Source organism: Hyperolius riggenbachi, chromosome 5, assembly GCF_040937935.1.
Source record: "Hyperolius riggenbachi isolate aHypRig1 chromosome 5, aHypRig1.pri, whole genome shotgun sequence".
Taxonomy (NCBI): domain Eukaryota; kingdom Metazoa; phylum Chordata; class Amphibia; order Anura; family Hyperoliidae; genus Hyperolius; species Hyperolius riggenbachi.
The window spans coordinates 304,927,358-304,946,890 of record NC_090650.1 but is presented as its reverse complement, the minus strand read 5'-3'; the positions used below and the strand labels follow the sequence as shown (position 1 = coordinate 304,946,890).

The following is a 19,533-nucleotide window of genomic DNA, read 5'->3' as shown; positions in this document are numbered from 1 at the left end:
CAGTAAAAATACTGTAGACAGCTTTTTTTTATTTTTTCTTTCCTTTTTTTTTTTTTTTACTGAGTAGAGGACTATGTACTGTATATGCATGGTAAACTTTAGTCCGCTTTAAAATTGTATAAGAAAACTTTTAAGAATAAAAAAAAAAAAAAAAAAAAAATTAAAAAATTAAAAAAAATTACACCTTTATTTACAAATAATATATTTTCACCATACTTTGTAATGGGGACATAATTAAAATCTTGTGATAACCAGGACAAATAGCCAGATAAAATGTGTGGGTTTTATGTACAGTAGCCGTGTTTATATTGAAACCATAGGGGATGAAATTGGAGAAATAGTGTATTTTTTCCTTGTATTTCCCTTTAAAATGCATAGAAAATAAAGTCATTATTGAAAACAAAAATCAACCCCCAAAAGCCCAATTGGTGGTAAAAAAAACAAGATATAGATCATTGCATTGTGATTAGTAGTGATTAAGCTATTGGCAAATGAAAGGGATGAGCACAGAAAGGTGAAAATCGCTTTTGTCCGTTAGGGTAAAAACCACCTTGGGGTGAAGTGGTTAAAGAACATTTTTTGAGTAAGACTGGATTGCTCACCTCTGACCAGTCAAACTCTCCCAGAAGGTGATTGCTCCATCAGTGCCACAAGTCATCACCCACGTGTGTGCCACTCCCCTACCCTTTGTACCAACACACACATAGGCATCCAGGCCAAATCCAAGAAGGAGACTGCATAGAAGGTTGCAATGGTCTTCACAATCACCCTGAAAAGAAGAGCTTATGTAATTAACTACATGTTTAAACATACATATTTCTATATATGGCAGTTATAGTGTTGTGAAATTGAATAACACTGCCCGTTAGTGATGCACAAAACAATAATTAGCAAATAAACCGTAATAAAACAAAATAAACCAGATGTACTATTGAAGAAGATACAGACTTCACCTCCCATATACGTAATCAGTCTTTTTCTGCTTTGCAACTTCTTTTTTCCACAATATGTTAAACAGTGTTCCCCAACCCTGTCCTCAAGGCCCACCAACAGTGCATGTTTTGTGGAAATCCAGAGGTAGGTAATCAGTTCTGCTGAGACAGTAATTACCTCACCTGTGCATTTTGTGGTTTTCTGCAAAACATGTACCGTTGGTGGGCCTTGAGGACAAGGTTGGGGAACTCTGTGTTAATACACCAGTTGAGCCATCCCTGAGCTCATTTTACTGCATTTTCCTTACAGCAGTCAGGTGGACAATGGTGTACTCAGGAGGAAAAGCCGGAGAACAAGGAAATGACTGTATACTCACCTTATTTCTAGAAAGGAATGCCAACATAGTGCACCACTGTTCTTGTTTGCCTCCTCCACCAACTACTGCAGCCTTTTCATATCCCAGAACATTTACAAAACGAGCAGCTTGTCGTGGAGTGTCCAGCAGACGTCCAGCTCTCAGAGGGCGGACATAGCAACATACCGGCCGATTTACCCAGTTTTCATCCTGAGAAGAACAAAATTGCCAAAAATGTGTGCTTTTCTAAAACATGTCATTAAATATAAATAAAAAATAAAATAAAAACAAAACATTTTTTCTATTGTTAAGAACAAGCGTGACTAAAACAAACGTGCTTGGATGAGTAGCATAAGGACCTGTTCACACTTCTGTCCTGTAAGCACTCTATTCTACATACTGAGGCCCAGTCACACTTGTTCATATCGTTGGGGTCTAATATACAGCAAAATGTATTTCAAGCATAAATCACAAGTTATTATATAGCTAATTCATGTGTGTGCTGCAGCTTAATTTTTTTTTTTATGGACATGCTGCAGCATAGGGTTCAATAATCTGGGCTTCTAAACATGTGTGTTTATAGTCATTTGCAGTACACACCAAAATGTTCTCAGCTAATAATTTTGACAGAATCTGCATGTTAACCCCATATGTCAGATTTTCATAACTGGACGACCAGAACAAACACTTTGGAAGGTTTTTGGTTTCAGAGTAAATGTAAACTGCAAGTAACTCCTAAAATGCTTTGTGTCTTAAAAGGGAAATTCCACTTTTGTTATAAAAAGTGCCATACATTTAGATTGGCGCTGCCATAATTTTGTTTTGTATTTTAATGTTATTAAAAATGATCCTTACATTTTAATCGGAAGCCAGCTAAAAATGTCTAAAACTGATCAGCTTAAACTACACTGCTTTGCAACCTTGGCAACAGTACTGTACTGTGTTTACAGTACTATTACTGGGATACTGTCTGGAGCACTGGAGCATCCCACCTTGCAGTAGGATTAATAAGCTGCACAGAAAAGGAATCATTTTTTTTCTTAATTTCAACACTTGGACTCATTTATTCAATCATATTCCAATATTCGTGTTTTATTTGCGCAGTAACATTTAGGACGAGGTTTGCCCAAGATGTACGGTATTTCCCTTAAGCATATTCCCAGTTTCTTCTCTGCGTGTCGCGTGAAAAGGCTGCATCCCGTCGCAGGAGGAGTAAAGGGGCCTAAAAATCAGGCAGAAAAAGGATTATGTAACAATCCTAAATACTGTTGGTTCACTTAATTTTCCACACTACCCACACTTCCGGAAGGACACAAGTTCAGTTAACAGGGCTTTTGTAGTCACGGTTGCGGTGTATAGCTATGGATCAGTGTGCAAAAGCAGGAGATGTGCAGGAAGACAAGCTTGATATCTTTAGAACTGTGGGGTCACTTCAGGTGCCTTTTAACATAACATGCAGCTAATTTTAATGTAACAGTTTACCCGAAGGATACTAATGGTGGACTAATCAAAGTCTGCATTTCTGACCATACTTTCAGTGGAGTGTTGTGTTCCAATGCAATCAACCCAGTAAATAGTATTCACAAACCTGTGCAAAAATCTTTACAAGCCTGGAGCTGTGAGATGGCCGAATCTGTAAATATTCTCTCCACCATTGTTTGGCATATACTAAGAATAATCGTTCCTTCTCTGCTGTTTTCTGTCGCTCTAAAGTAAGCTGAAAAATAAAAGTTTGTGTCTCAATAAAAAGCAATAACAAAAAAAAAGTGTGGACATTTTATGATCCAATTACTGTTACAAGATCACTGTTGCAGCAAGGAACAAATCCGACTTTACGGTTGGTTTGTAAGAGTTTCCTGTACATATTAAATACAGAAAGCAGTGCGACAAGTAAATAGAATATGTATAACAAATGTTTAATTCTTTAAACATATCAAGAAGAATATGGCGGCTATCTTTATTTTGTTTTAACCAAAGTTTATTTTTGCTTGAAAGACAGGAAAAAAACTGAGAGCCAAATCTGGTGTAGTATGTTCGACCAATGTGGAAAATGTATTTAATTGAGATTATACTCACAAGTATAGGTCACCACGCAGGCGACCACTGTAACAGCAGGTGGGGAGAATTTTCACCTGACCCCACTCAGGTATAAAAAGTCGCTCTCTATAGAAAGAAAAAACGGGGATACACCCCTCCACCAAGGGTGGACAAGATATGAATAAAAATGGTAAATAGAGGCGCCAAATTAGGATAAGATGGGTTAAAAACCGTTTAAAAAAGAGGGGGTGGGTGGATCCACTTCCCTCACTATAAATGACCAGGCTAAATCAAGCCGTAGATAATGCAAGAAATATTTATTCTCAAGAATTAGTCTCCAAATACAGTGCAACACGTTTCACGGGCGAACATCCCGCTTCATCAGGCAATTGAGGTAGGAGAACACACGTGGGTCAGTAAAAAGCTAGAGAAAAAAAAGAGGCGCTCTAGCTTTTTACTGACCCACATGTGTGTTCTCCAAAACGAACAAAATACACAATTCCACTGCGCTCAATCAGTCACTGTCTCCACTCGTCACCAATGAGTGCTGCTCCAATAGATACTCAGGGATCAAAGTAAAAAAGCTGGTAAAACACAGGAACAAAAAGAAGAGAGGAGCGCTCTCTGGTGTATTAACTTTTTAATTGTACTGCTAACCGCAAGACAATAAAATCACACTTACAATGTGCATATAAAATCAGAGCTTGTCACATAGCTATAGTACGTCACCGCGTTCTGATGTAACCTCAACCGCTTGGCTTGCCTCCGCACTATGGCCAGTACTGCGGGGAATCCTGGGATTAAGAAGCGCCGGCGGGATCTGGAACACGGTAGACTCGGCACTGCAGCAATACAGAGCTGTGGCCTCAGCTCTGTATTGCTGCAGTGCCGAGTCTACCGTGTTCCAGATCCCGCCGGCGCTTCTTAATCCCAGGATTCCCCGCAGTACCCCCGCAGTACAATTAAAAAGTTAATACACCAGAGAGCGCTCCTCTCTTCTTTTTGTTCCACATGTGTGTTCTCCTACCTCAATTGCCTGATGAAGCGGGATGTTCGCCCGTGAAACGCGTTGCACTGTATTTGGAGACTAATTCTTGAGAATAAATATTTCTTGCATTATCTACGGCTTGATTTAGCCTGGTCATTTATAGTGAGGGAAGTGGATCCACCCACCCCCTCTTTTTTAAACGGTTTTTAACCCATCTTATCCTAATTTGGCGCCTCTATTTACCATTTTTATTCAAAGTTTATTTTTGTCTGTGTATAAATAATTGCACTCGCTGTATAAAGCAAATATTGTGGGATGTGGGTAGGGCCTTACCTCTGAATAAGGTTTTCACACACAAATTTAAAGTAGTAGTTTGTACAGATATAACTGCAGGGCAATTTACTACTCAATGTGTTGAAACATACAGTATTACAGAACCTACTTGGAGGCAAATGAAGAGTGCAACACTGGAGGGCGTGCAAACAAGTTCAAGACAGCGTGGTTGACTTTCTATTGCTGGAAAACTAGTTGCCCAGCAAACTTGGGCAAGCATTTTTAACAACACTTCATAAGGTGGAAAAAGTATGCTTGAGAACATAGCGAATTCTCTGTAGAGTTAGAGAACTAGAGGGTGTGCAACTGCAGTCAAACGCACACAAGCATAGGAGAACACTTTAATACAAGGACCGGTCCTACTGCTAAGTATAAAAATGTCCTGTTTGGCGCCAAATATTGAGGCCACTACATTACATCATATAGGCTTCAAACAAACTTTATGTATTGCTTTTGATCCCTTCTCCTAACCCGATCATCAGCACATTTATGGAAATTATGAAGGGATTTTGCTAGGAATCTGGGTATCTACACTATAGATTTTGGGTATATTTTTTGTTGGCATGAATAATATGCACACCCACAGTTAGGATGTCTCCAAACCCTTTTCAGGGCAACCACTGGCCGTGGTCTAGCTCCTTATAAGACAACCCATGCTTTAATAATGTAATACATTTATTGCCTTCTATCTTTGTGGAAAAACAAAATAAAAAATATTTATTAGATTTCTGTTTAAAGTAACCCTGAGGTGAGAGTGATATGGAGGCTGCCATATTTATTTCCTTTTAAACAATACTAGTTGCCTGGCAGTCCTGCTGATCTATTTGGCTGCAGCAGTAAACTGAATTACACCAGAAACAAGCATGCAGCTAATCTTGTCAGTTCTGACAATATTGTCAGAAACCCCCGACCTGCTGCATGCTTGTTCAGAGTCTATGGTTGAAAGTATTAGAGGCAGAGGACCAGCAGGGCAGCCAGGCAACTGGTATTGCTTAAAAGGAAATAAATATGGCAGCCTCCATATTATTCTCACCTCAGGTTCCCTTTAACACTTACCTGAGTCTTGACAATCTCTGGAGACAGAGTTTGCTGTAAATATGGATACAGCTCCAGTTTGACATTTAACATTCCCACAGACACTTTGCACTCAGCCCCTGGTGTGAAAAAAAATACAATAATTATTAGTCTCAACAAATCATGGCAATACACATAACTGAGCATCTACTGAAAAAAGTCCAGCTTTGAGACAGTACACTAACTTATGAGGAAAAGCAACAAACCATTAAGGCAGGGCTAGCTTTAAAGACAACAATTGTAGGTGGTTCTCTATGTAACACAAATCTAAGCAGCACAGAAGTTAAAAAAATCTTTTGTTCTAAAGTTAATGTGAAATCCTGGCCAGATCCTGTTATGAATTCTGTTTCCCTAGAGCTTCTTACCTATACCATGGAGCTCCACTGCGAGGCTTGTTACTCCTCTATCAATCCCCAGCACTGAGCGCCACTCCACAAAATGGGAAGCCACTAGAGTAGTCTCTCCTGATGTGTCCATCTTGATTAGCACTATTTGTACCGGGTCGCAGATTGAGAGGAGTGTGGTGGCATCAGCCATTCTGCTCCCATCTCCTGGACGAGGAATATAATTTAAATGCATTAGTCAGACTTATTTAACAAATATTTAAAGGACATCCAAGGTGACAAGTGACATGATTAGATATACATTTGTATGTACAGTGCCAAGCACACAAATAACTATGCCGTGTTCCTTTTTTCCTTTCTCCACCTGAAAGAGTTAAAAATCAGGTATGCAAGTGACAGTTTCTGTCTGAGTCAGGACCGGGGCGAACTACAGCGTAACACTCACTGATAAGGAATTACAGCCATAAAATACTTTCCTGGCAGTAAATTGCTTCTGATAGCAGCAAATAAATAAAAAGGGTCAATAGTTCATTGATTTTAGCTCTGGCATACTTCAATGAATGTGTAATTGAGCAGAGACAAAGAAGAAGTACAAACTTAAAAAGGAGATTGATATGTAAAAAAACAACAACTGTGGAATGCCTTAAAGGGACTCCGAGCAGTGCAAAAACTATGGAAAGATGCATATCATTTTAAAGCTCTCTTTCTCCTCTTTCCAATGATATATAAACCACCACCCTATGTCTTTTAGTTTTCGCTATTTTCGCGATTGAAATTGCCGCGGCCGCGATTTCGATCACGAAAATAGAGAAAACTAAAAGGCGTAGGGCAACGATTTAGGTATCGTCAGAAAGAGGAGAAAGAGAGCTTTAAAATGATATCCATCAAGCCATAGTTATATTGTATTACACAGGACGACACTTTCCAGAGTGTCAGCAGCTCCATTCTGCTGAATGCAGCTGCTGACTTTGACAAAAAGTCGCCCTGTGTAATACAATATAACTATGGCTTGATGGATATCATTTTAAAGCTCTCTTTCTCCTCTTTCTGACGACACCTAAATCGTTGCCCTACGCCTTTTAGTTTTCTCTATTTTCGCGATCGAAATCGCGGCCACGGCAATTTCAATCGCGAAAATAGCGAAAACTAAAAGGCGTAGGGTGGCGGTTTATATATCATTGGAAAGAGGAGAAAGAGAGCTTTAAAATGATGTGCATCTTTCCATAGTTTCTGCACTGCTCGGAGTCCCTTTAAAAAGGGTCATTTTTTACGACAAGGAGGTTAGATACAATTGTTTTTCATTACTTTATTTTCACCTTGGAAGTCAACAGAAGTTAATTGTTTACGGAGATCAGGGAGGGGGAATAAGGAGAGAGAGAGAGAAGTGGACAATTCACAGAGGTATGTGGATCCTGCATGAACATAACTCTGTGCTCCGATGCTCTGCAGTATTTAATGGAGAACTGCATGAATCTTTTACAGAAGACTGCTATTCCTGAGAACTGTATACAAAAACACTGTTACTGCCAATGTCCTCGCTCATTTTGGTAAGAATAGCATGCATGTTGTGTAATGATTTAAAGAAATTGCTGACTTCTATGTAAAGATCATATAATAATGGCCGAGAGGTCTTACAACGTCTCATAATAAAAGACAAACTAAGCAGAATAGACATTCCAAATAGCTGCCATTCAGCATTGAAGTAAGATTACCACAAAAAGACAAAAATTACTTACGGTAATGTCTTTTCCAGAAGTCGGAAGGACAGCAACCCTGAGACTTGTCTCCATCCAAACTACACTGGACAGGAACTAGATAAAAAAGATTTGCATAATTGGTTAGGCAGGCAGAACATATATAAACCCCTCATGCTCTTACCCCCTCAGTTGGTAAAAAAAGACTCCACACATAATGATGCTTCAAAATAAATTTTAATAGAAACAGCGGTGGGTAGTAAAGGGTGCTGTCCTTCCGACTTCTGGAAAAGACATTACCGTAAGTAATTTTTGTCTTTCCCAGAACGTCTCAGGACAGCAACCCTGAGATGATATACAAGATAACCATTAGGGAGGGACTACAGCCTGTAACACTTTTCTGCCGAAACTTAAATCGGCACTAGATAAGACATCAAGCCTATAGTGTTTCACGAATGTGTTGTGACTTGACCAGGTGGCTGCCTTGCAGATTTGCTCAACCGATGCTCCTGCCCTCTCTGCCCATGAAGTTGATACTGCTCTGGTTGAGTGAGCTTTCACTTTAGCTGAAAGTTGCTTTCCTTGTTTGGTATAAGCGAAATTAATAGCCTGTTTTATCCATCTGGCTATAGTTGCTTTAGAAGCCTGTTTACCTCTGAACTTTCCTGCAAATAGTACCAAGAGGGCGTTCGAAAGTCTCCATGAACTGGTGCGTTGCATGTACTCCATAACACATCTTCTGACATCCAGATGATGCAGTCTTTCCTCCTTTTGGTTTGCTGGATTATTGCAAAAAGAGGGAAGGAATATCTCCTGCGATCTGTGGAATTTTGATACCACCTTAGGCAAAAAAGCTGGATCCAACTTCAGTGTGATTCTGTCATCTGATACAATACAGTAAGGCTCTAGGATGGATAATGCCTGTAGTTCTCCCACTCTTCTGGCTGATGTTATCGCCAAGAGAAATGCTGTCTTGAGTGACAAATGTTTATCTGAACTTTCTTCTAAAGGCTCAAACGGAGGATCACATAACCCTTGCAGTACTGTGTTTAAGTCCCAAGGCGGTACTCTATTCTGAACAGCAGGACGAAGTCTTTTCAAAGCTTTAAAAAATCTTATGACATATTCCTCTTCCGCCAGCCTTCTGTCCAGGAAGACACTCAAAGCTGACACCTGCACTTTCAGGGTACTGATGCTTAAACCCTTCTGAAATCCACTTTGAAGAAACTCCAAAACAGAATTTGATTGCGCCAGCTCTCTGGCGTTGGCGTCACACCAGGAACTATAAACTCTCCATGCCTTATAATAGATCTGACGTGTAACCTTTTTTCTGCTTTGTATAAGAGTCTCTGAAAGTTTGTTAGAGAAGCCTTTCCCCTTTAGTAATCGCCACTCAGGCTCCAGGCAGAAAGATGAAGGAGGTTCAAGTTGGGGTGAACTGCTGGCCCCTGGACTAATAGATCCGAGTGGTCTGGAAGGATTAGATGTTCTGAAGCTAACCTCTGCAACAGTGCAAACCACGGTCTCTTGGGCCAGTATGGGACCACTAGAATTCCCTGAGCTCTGTCTCGATAAATCTTGCTGATCACTTTCGATATCAAATGGATAGGGGGAAACATGTACATAGTCTGGTGACCCCAATTGATTGAGAATGCATCCAGGGCCCAGGGCTTGTCTTCGGGACACAGGGAGCAAAACAGACGGCACTTCGCATTGGTTCTCCTGGCGAACAGATCCACCTGAGGCACCTCCCACCGGTCTGTAAGTTGTTGAAACACTCGGTCGTTGAGGCTCCACTCGTCCTGTGAAAGCCTCTTTCTGCTCAGGAAATCCGCTAGGCAATTTAAGGTTCCTTTTAGATGAACAGCTTTCAAAGACTGCACATTCTGTTCCGCCCAATGTAGCATCCTTGATGATTGATGTAGCAGCGATCTGCTCCTTGTGCCTCCTTGATGATTTATGTAAGCAACCACAGTACTGTTGTCTGTGCGGATCGTGACATGTGCCTGTAGAATCTGAGTACTGAATACTTGTAGAGATTCCCAAACTGCCTGTAACTCTCTGCTGTTTGAGGACCGAAGACGAGATCTGTTCGACCACTGTCCCTGGGCTGTGTGAGAATCGAGGTGAGCTCCCCATCCCCAAGAACTCACATCTGTTGTTATGACACACTGGCCCATATGCAATTCCCCTTTTCTCCTCAGTTTTCTCCTAGGTGATATTTTTAAACTTGTCAATAAAATGCCTTTTAAGCCACCAGCAAGCAAACAAATACTAAAAATAATTTTAATAGTACTTTTTCACCTACTTTTTGGTACTTTTTTAGTTGAAAAGTACTGGAAAGTTATTTTAAATCAAAGATTAAATATTTTCTCATAGGAGAAAACTCAGGTGAAAAATGTAATTGCATATGGGCCACTGTGTGGGGAATTCCCAAAGATTCCCTTTCAGGCGATTTTGAGGCTCGATCCACCAGAGTAAGGATTGTTTTACGCTCCATGGGACTAAGAGTCTTTTGTCCAGAGAGGAGATGCGTTTGTCCCATTTGGATAGAATCGAGGACTGTAGAACTCTGGAGTGAAGCTGACCCCACTGTACTGCCGGGAAGGAAGATGTTATTGTCCCCAATAGTGCCATAGCCTTCCTCAGAGATATTAACTTCAGGTTCTGAAAAGAGAGAACAGACTTTAACAACATTGTTGATTTTCTACTAGGCAAAAAAAAGTCTTTTGCTGACTGTACAGATCTCAAACCCCAAAAATTCCATCTTTTGGCGGGGAGTTAGGGCTGACTTTTCCCAATTAATTAACCACCCCAGGGATTGAAGGAAGTTTATAGTGATATTCATTTGGTCATTCACAACATCCACTGAAGGGCCCCAAATAAGCAGGTCATCTAAATATGACATGATCTGGATAGACTGAAGCCTAAGGCCTGCTAATACTTCCGCCATGACCTTAGTAAAAAGCCATGGAGCAGATGATAAACCAAAGGGTAAAGCAACAAACTGAAAGTGCCTTACCTCTCCCTGTAACACCACTGCGAACCTCAGGAACTGTTGAGATTCTAGATGAATGGGTAAGTGAAGATAGGCATCTTTGAGATCCAATGACGTCAAGTAGCAGGCTTCCTGTAGGAGGTTTACCACTGAACGGATGTTGTCCATCCGGAATTTTCTGTATCTCACTACTTTGTTCAGTCTTTTGAGGTTCAGAATGAATCTGTAACTTCCCTGAGGTTTCTTGATGAGGAATACAGGAGAGTAAAACCCTCGTTTCTCTTGACACCTTGGTACTTTCCTGATGACCCTCTTTTCCAGTAAGGACGACACTTCTAGTTGGAGAGCCTTGGCCTGAGCTGACGCACTTGGAGGGGGGGTGATAAAGAACTGGGATGGTGCTGGGGCTATAAACTCTATCTTGTATCCCTCTAAGATAATGTCCAATAGCCACCTGTTTTTGAAGACTGTGTGCCATTGTTCGTAATAGTGGGCTAGCCTGCCCCCCACTGGAATCCTGGCGTCATTGCTTTGGTTGTTGTCCGGAGGAAGCATAGGGGGGGTTATTTCTTGATCGCTGAGTTTTATTAGGGATCCACTTTCTTCTCTGGGAACCCTTAATCGTCTGTTCCGATTTGTCCGTGGCACGAAAGGAACGATTAGGGCGGAAAGTTTTCCTCTTGTACGGAAAATTCTTTTTCCTGTCAGCCGATCTTTCTAATGTCTCCTCCAATTTGGATCCAAATAGCAAGTTTCCTTCACAAGGAATACTACATAATTTCGATTTAGATGATGTGTCTCCCTGCCAGGTCTTCACCCAGATTCCTCTCCTGGCTGAGTTAACCAAGGCGGTGGTCCTCGCTGTGAGTCTCACTGAGTCATCTGCTGCATCAGATAAGTAATTAGTTGCATGCAAAATTTTTGGGAAAAAATTCAATATTTCTTCTCTGGGGATTCCAGAGGCAATCTGGGATTGTACCTCTAACAACCATAACTTTAAAGACCTTGCTACTGCAGTGGAGGCGATTGACGGTTTAAAATTCAAGGATGCTGCCTCCCAGGCCCTTCTTAAGATATTATCCATTTTCTTATCGATTGGGTCTTTTAAACTCCCAAAATCTTCAAATTGAAGATCTGACCTTCTGGAAACTTTCGACAGGGATGGGTCTAACTTAGGTGCTGTCCCCCAACATTTCTGGTCTTCCGGACTATAAGGATATCTCTTATTTAATGCTTTTGGCCAAAAAGCTCTATTATCAGGATTATCCCATTCTTTTTTGATAAGCCCCTTAAGACTACTATGTACAGGTATAAAAGCAATCTGAGGGTCAGAAAGGGTTTCATACATCTGGTCGAGGGGAGATAGAGTTTTCCGTTCAATTGTAATACCCATAGCCTGGTGCATCGCTTCTAACAGCTCTTTCATAAAGTCAGTTGAAAAAGCAAACTTTTGATTCTTAACAGATTTATCTGTCGATTTTTCAGTCTCTGATGGAATATCCTCCAATGAGGAAATTTCCAACTCCCCCTCTGACATGTCTGACTCAGCTGAATCCTCCTCTCTCCTTTTCCTTTTCAAAGTAATATCCTCTACAGGGGCCGGCCCAGATGGACCCGGTCTTTCTGTAATAGGTGGGGGATCTGAAATAGGATCTGATTTAGAGGAAATCTCAGGCGCTTTAATTGTCTGCACCGCAGATGAGATCTCAGATCTTATCCAACCTTTAAGTTCTTTCATCATAGAGGGAGTTTCGTCTCTAACTATCTTCTTTGTACACTCCTGACACAACACTTTAGATGAGGATGATAAGGTATTGCCACAAACAGCACATTTCCTTGACTTATGTGATGATTTTGACTGAGGTAAAGATTTGTCAGGCTTTTCAGGCTTATCTATTTTATCAGCTTTCTCATGTCTTGATCCGGATCTGGATTCAGATCTAGAGTCTGATTTATCCGGTTTAGGCTGAAATACAAACAAAATACCAGCCATTAGCCTGAAGAAACGCCAAACAAACCTCTCTATCAGATATGAAGCAAATAACACATTGCACATACCAGAGAGGGAACGGAGCTTGACTCCACAGAGCCCTGGGAGGAAGATCCAGTGGCAGCCTCCATAGTCACCAACAACCATATGTGACTATAGCCGAGCTTTTAAATAGCTCACCAAATTTCGCCCGCCCCCCCCCCTCATACAAGGACTGCCTACCTTGGCGAAAAAACAGCACCCAGAAGCGCTTGTACAGCTGCTGGTTTGCGGAGTCAGCCGCCTTCTCACTCCCTCCCTGCAGCCTCGCTTCAGTGGAGCGCACGCCGATGCCAGGAACTTCCTGCTTCCGGCGCTGGGTTACGTGCGGCGCCGGTCACGTGACTTGGGGGCGGGACTTTCTGAGCCTCCGATCCGCTTCCGCTTCCTCCGCTCAGACCATCCCAGGAAAGGCTGTGCGAGCAGCATGATCCCACGCACTCAAACTAGCGTGCGCAGCCCAGGGGATCATCCAAGCCGCGGCTCCTGCAATCTAGCATGGGTGGCCAGCCCTCCCCGACATCTAGCGTCCTGTGGACAGGAAGACAACTGAGGGGGTAAGAGCATGAGGGGTTTATATATGTTCTGCCTGCCTAACCAATTATGGAAATCTTTTTTATCTAGTTCCTGTCCAGTGTAGTTTGGATGGAGACAAGTCTCAGGGTTGCTGTCCTGAGACGTTCTGGGAAACATGCATTGTTAAGTAAGATGCGTACCCAAGAAAGAAGAAGCCTCCGGATCCTCCAAAGCATTCCAATGTCCTCCTTGAGTCCACCACCTGCACGAGTATGGCTGCGCTTGCGCAGTAGCACAGAGCCGCTTGTGGAAGGATAGGCTTTCCTCTACCTAGGTAAGCATTTAATTTTTTTTTTCTCAGGCCACCTCAGGTTCACTAAAGTGTACCTGAGATGAATGTGAGAAAAGGCTTTGTACCTGGCCTTCTTTCAGCCCCCTCATCCCTCCCGCTCTCATCCGGTATGCTGCTGTCAGCTCCGTAAAGTCAGTTAACCAGCTCAGTTGCTGACTACTGCACATGCGCAGACATGGCCCCGTGCAACCTAGTGCATGCGCAGTGGCCCACAACCCAGTTGGATTGCGGAAGCACAGAAAATTAGACCAGAAGGACATTGAGGGAGCTGTCAGATTACAGGGGGTAGGCGGAAGCTTCAGGTAAGTAAAAATCCTTTTCTTCTTTCCTTCTGTCAGATTTAATTTAAGCACTTCAGGACAAGTTTTGGAATTTAGGTATTACAGCAAAGCAGTTATACAACAAAGCTTTACAAAAGGCCTTCTCATTGAGAATTCACTGCAGGACTACAATGTAGATGAGACAATGCATAGACAACAGACCTAAACTATCTTTGTGCAGTTCCAGCAAAAACCCATCTTGAAAATCTGGCTCACAGGCACATGGGACTGGCTTGGAGCGGAAACGCTGGTTCCTAAAGTGCAGGTGAAGGGTGAAGGTGGAGCACACCTGACCAGGAAGAGGCTCTGCTTCTTGAAGATGTTCTAGAAAAGCCTTTCCGGCCAAGACCTGAAGATGAAGATACCTACGGGATGGGTCTATATTAGCTGTGGAAGACACAAAAATGAAAATATGAAAATACATGCAAAGTTAGCTTTTCTGATAAGGCGTGGCATGCAGTTACCACCAACTAACACAGCTGCTGCAGGCACCTTGCTGCAACTCAGAATGTGCCACTTCAGGCAAAAATATTTTACCTTCCAATCACTACCACAGGATTACTGAAGTATTGTACAGCATATAGTGCTGGAACTGCCTTTTGGCTCTTTAGGTCAGCCTGGTATTTTGTCCTTTCATGACTAAAGGCCGGACTCAGGCTCCACCTCATCCCTTCCCCAGACACTCTCATGCAGATATTAAGCACTGTGGGGGATTCACAATTACAATGTTTTAAGGCACACATGGTAAATTGTCTTTAATTATAAACGCTAATGTAAACAGGGGTAACCTGAAAACAGAGGTTCAGTTGTGATAAATGTGATACAGAGTTTGCCTCTTGACAAATGGATTATTAACACAAATATGCAAGAAATCCAAATCCAAAATACATCTCATTCCTAAGGTTTTGGGACCAAATATAACATTTAACACAGTTATTGAGAGCCCAGAGAAGCTATGGAGCTCACCAGAAGCACTGCAAACTACAATTTTGCTATCTAAAAATAAATACATACCTGTAAGAAATATTATACAATACAACTCATAATTAAGAAAACACTGGCTTACTTTTCTTTAGTGTCTGAGGCTGTTTATCAATAAAGTGTGTGGCTGGTTTTGGAGTTGAGGTAAATTCCCTTGAGTGGTCATCCTAGGAAGAAAACCCACCCAAAATAAATAAATAAATAAATAAATAAAGTTATGTACATGTAGAAAAATAACACAAGACACAACAAAACACAAAATGTAAAACATTATTCTTCAGAAAAGTGCAAGCAAAAAAAAAACAACTTTTTAATTGTTTCTGTTTCAATGTTTTTAATAAATATTTGACATTGACCACTTTCTTCCTAGGGTTTTTCCCCTTTAAGTGTACCAAAGCTCTAAAAGTAAAAAGATTTTATACATACCTGGGGCTTCCTCCAGCACCATCTGCTCTGATCACTCCCACGCTGCCGTCCTCCTCTGCCTGCAGGTTCGGGATCCGGGTCCCCGCACTTCCGTCAGTTGGAGTCAGTCTGCCGTAAGAGAAGTGCGCCCTCTACGCATCTCTCCAGCAGCTGCTGGGGAGATCCGCAAAGAGCGCACTTCTCCTGCGTAGCTGGCCGCAACTGACGTCAGTGACGGGACTCGGTTTCCGTACCTGTGGGCAGCGGAGTAAAAAAAAAATCAGGCCCTAATTTTCCGGACCGTTTTGCCCAGCGAAACAGAACCGGACAATAAATGCTTTTGCATTGGTGCAATGGAGGATGGAACACTTTTTCACACTAGTGAAGAAACAGACCCCAGTTCCACGGGGATGGGGGCTGTGGGGACGCAAACCTGAGCGGCGGGAGGGTGATGGAGGGTGCAGCAGCCGGGCGGGGTGGGTGAGCGAAGGTAACCGGGCATTAAATACATACCTAAAGGCCAGCGGTAGAGGCTTCCATCTTCTTCCGCGTTATGTGAGTACATGACGCGTTATGTGAGTACATGACGCGTCATGTGACTAGACACATGACTAATCACAGCGCAAGAAGAGGAAGCCTCTGCCGCTGCCATTAAGTATGCAGTTGCTGACAAACGGAGTGAAAACTGATCCGATCCATCGGTGATCAGATCAGTTTTCACAATCGGTTTGCCAATGTGCACAGAGCCACTGGATCCGGTGAAGCAGAGACCGGATCCGCTCGGCTCATATTTTCTAATGTGAACTGGGCCTAAGAAAAAATTCAAAAAAATAAATAAATCATCATTTCTCAGTTTTTGGCCATTACAGTTTTAAAATAATAACGTTCTGCTGTGGATAAAACCCACATATTTTTTGCCTGTTTGTCCCAGTTATTGAAAAAGTTTAAAATATTTCCCTAGTACAATGTATGAATGCATGGTGGCAATATTTTACCTGGAATTAAAGGTACATATTTTCAGTTTTACGTCCATCACTAATTACATGCCCATAATTTAAAAAAATAACAGTAATGTACCCTCTTGACATCAGTGGCGGCGCCACGCTGGGGCTTGCCCAGGCTTCAGCCCCAGCTGGCAACTCATTAGCCCCCCTAAAAGCCCCCCCGCCGAGTCCGACCCAACAGTGACGACGAGCCTGGCTGGGAGTCTAAATGGGAGGAGCCGAGGAGGGCTTGGGCTGGTGCTGACTGACTGTCACTCATCTCACCACACCAACCACCACCACCAGCGATCAGTCACCGCCGCCCCGCCCAGTCCCGGGTGCTGCTGCTAGTACGCGCTACGCGTATGTCACGTGACGTCACGGCGGCGGCATGCCAGCATCAAGTGACGCGCAGCGTGTGCTCCTCCTCGCCCGCTTGCGCAGCTAGTAATGCTGCACCCGCCCCGCATAGCCAGCCCAGCCCAGCACGTGACTCGTCGTCGCCGACCTAGGCAGCCAGTCTGGCAGTGTGTGACCCCCCCCCCCCAGCCAGCCCAGGCAGGCACGGTGGCACCCCACCCACGGTGACGGTGGTCAGCAGCAGCGCACACAGCCAGGTCCGTCCGATGGCGACTAGAGGCTACAGTCTGCAGCTCAAGGTGGGTGTCCTGTCCTGCTGACTGTTCACTACTCCGGCAGCCAGGCCAGCCAATTTTTTTTTTTTGCACCAGTTTGACCAGGCACTGCAGGCAGCCACTCAGGCACTGCCCTCCTGAGCCTAGCACCAGCACGGCCATCGGCCAGGCGGCACCACCACCACCCACACCAGGCCTGGGGGGCCCCCCACCCACCACCAGCCAGGAGCCAGGCCTTAGCTGCCCTGGGGCCCCCAGCCTCCCACCACCAGCCAAGCCTGATGTGCCCTGGGGCCCCCAGCCTACCTACCACCACCAGCCAGGCCTTAGCTGCCCTGGGGCCCGCAGCCCACCGCCACCAGCCAGGCCTGAGCTGCCCTGGGGCCCCCAGCCCATCGCCACTAGCCAGGCCTGAGCTGCCCTGGGGCCCCCAGCCCACCACCACCAGCCAGGCCTGAGCTGCCCTGAGGTCCCCAGCCCACCACCACCAGCCAGGCCTGAGCTGCCCTGGGGCCCCCATCCCACCACCACCAGCCAGGCCTGAGCTGCCCTGGGGCCCCCAGCCCCCCATCACCAGCCAGGCCTGAGCTGCCCTGGGGCCCCCAGCTCCCCACCACCAGCCAGGCCTGAGCTGCCCTGGGGCCCCCAGCCCACCACCACCAGCCACGCAGGCCTGAGGCCTCCAGCCCACCACCAGTCAGGATTGAGGTGCCCTGGGGCCCCCAGCCCACCACCACCAGCCTGACTACATATACTGGGGAGAGCTATACGCCTGGCTACCTATGCTGGGGACACTGGCTGTCTGTCATTATGTACATTTACTGGTGAAAAGTTGTCTCTTATGTGCATTTACTGGGGAAATGCTGTCTGTCATTATGTGCATGAACTGGTGAAAAGTTGTCTTTTATGTGCATTTACTGGGGAAATGCTGTCTGTCTCTTATGTGCATTTACTGCGGAAATGCAGTCTGTCATTACGTGCATTAACTGGTGAAACGTTGTCTCTTATGTGCATTTACTGGGGAAACGCTGTCTGTCATTATGTGCATTTACTGGTGAAAGGCTGTCATTATGTGCGTTTACTTCATTTTTTTTATGTAACTACGTTAGCTGGTACAACTACATTACAGTTAGCCCTGCCCACATGGCGTCATGACCACGTCCAATTTTTTTGGGCACAAATTACCCCCCCCCCCCCCCCGCCAAGCCCAGCCTGCCAGCCCTTGGGCCCCCTTTGGGCCCCCCCAAAAAATCTGAAGCTGGAGCCGCCACTGCTTGACATACATATTAAATTAGTTCAGTCCCTAAGATAACTTTTTTTTCATTGTCATTTTTTTTTTCTAATGCAAAAAAAATGAATTAGGTACAATGGAAGAGTGTGGGAGAGAAGGAGTTAATTTTAAATGTAAGTGTGGGTATTTTTATTAAAATAAAATGTATTTATGTGTAATTTTACTATTTGGTTAAAAGATGTCCTTGCGCATTATTTCCTACTCACGTACTACAAGTACATGTACAGGAAGTAGTGCGTGGACATGTTACTCCTGGAAGATACAAATGACCGTGGCATCTCATTGATGCCAGCAGTCACTGACACAGGAACTTACCTCTGTTACCCTTCATCATAAAGGGCTTTTGGATTCTCATAAGTATAAGAACATAGTCTGGCAAGCTTAAAGCTTTTTAAGCCATGACTGATCATCTGCTCTTGTGACATCAATACTGTAACAAAATTCCCCTTGCATACTCAGCAGGATTTGCAAGAAGTGAAAACAGTAAACACATTTTCAATCTTCTGACAGGCCTTAAAGGGAACCTTAAAGGGAACCTCAACTGAGAGGGATATGGCTGTTTCCTTTTAAATAATACTAGTTGCTTGGCAGTCCAGCCGATCTTTGTGACTGCAATAGTGGCTGAATCACACCCTGAAACAAGCATGCAGCTAATCCAGTCTGACTTCAGTCAGAGCACCTGATCTGCATGCTTGTTGAGGGGCTGTGGCTAAAATTATTAGAGGCACAGGATCAGCAGGAGAGTCAGGCAACTGGTATTCTTTTAAAAGGAAAAATCCACATCCTTCTCAGTTTAGGTTCCCTTTCAGTCTTTACAAAGCCTATGCCACACTTCTTTGCACGCTTCAAATTATTTAGAAAATACTGCAAGAAAGATAGAGAAAAGGGATCCAAGTAGAGAAAAGGAAGAAGAAGTAATAACTATTGCAACCACTATAGTTACGATTTAAACTAAAAGTTACTATTTAAAACTAAGGTTACAATTTTAGTTATTGTTACGATTTAAAGGGAACCTGAAGTGAGATGGGTATGGAGGCTGACATACGGTAATTAATTAATTTATACCAGTTGCCTGGCTGTCCTGCTGATTCTCTGCCTCTAATACTTTCAGCCATAATAACAATAATAATTGCAGTATTTTTATAGCTCCTTTCTCCTGTCGGACTCAAAGCGCTTGCAAGGCAGCCACAAGAACGCACTCAGTAAGCAGTAGCAGTGTTAAGGGGACTTGCTCAAGAATCTCCTTACTGAATAGGTGCAGCTTA

The 19,533-nt window shown here is 43.5% G+C and overlaps 1 protein-coding gene across 1 annotated transcript in view; it reads right to left on the bottom strand.

The window, feature by feature from the left end:
• CEP76 (centrosomal protein 76) overlaps positions 1-19,533 on the bottom strand; it is a 32,494-nt gene that overhangs the window by 6,665 nt on the left and 6,296 nt on the right. The window contains exons 3-9 of the mRNA XM_068237132.1: positions 15,040-15,121; positions 14,136-14,360; positions 6,086-6,271; positions 5,703-5,800; positions 2,877-3,005; positions 1,310-1,498; positions 603-769 (exon numbers count right to left, since the gene is read on the bottom strand). Of these exons, the coding sequence (XP_068093233.1) occupies positions 603-769; positions 1,310-1,498; positions 2,877-3,005; positions 5,703-5,800; positions 6,086-6,271; positions 14,136-14,360; positions 15,040-15,121 (1,076 nt within the window). The remainder of the gene's footprint in view (positions 1-602; positions 770-1,309; positions 1,499-2,876; positions 3,006-5,702; positions 5,801-6,085; positions 6,272-14,135; positions 14,361-15,039; positions 15,122-19,533) is intronic.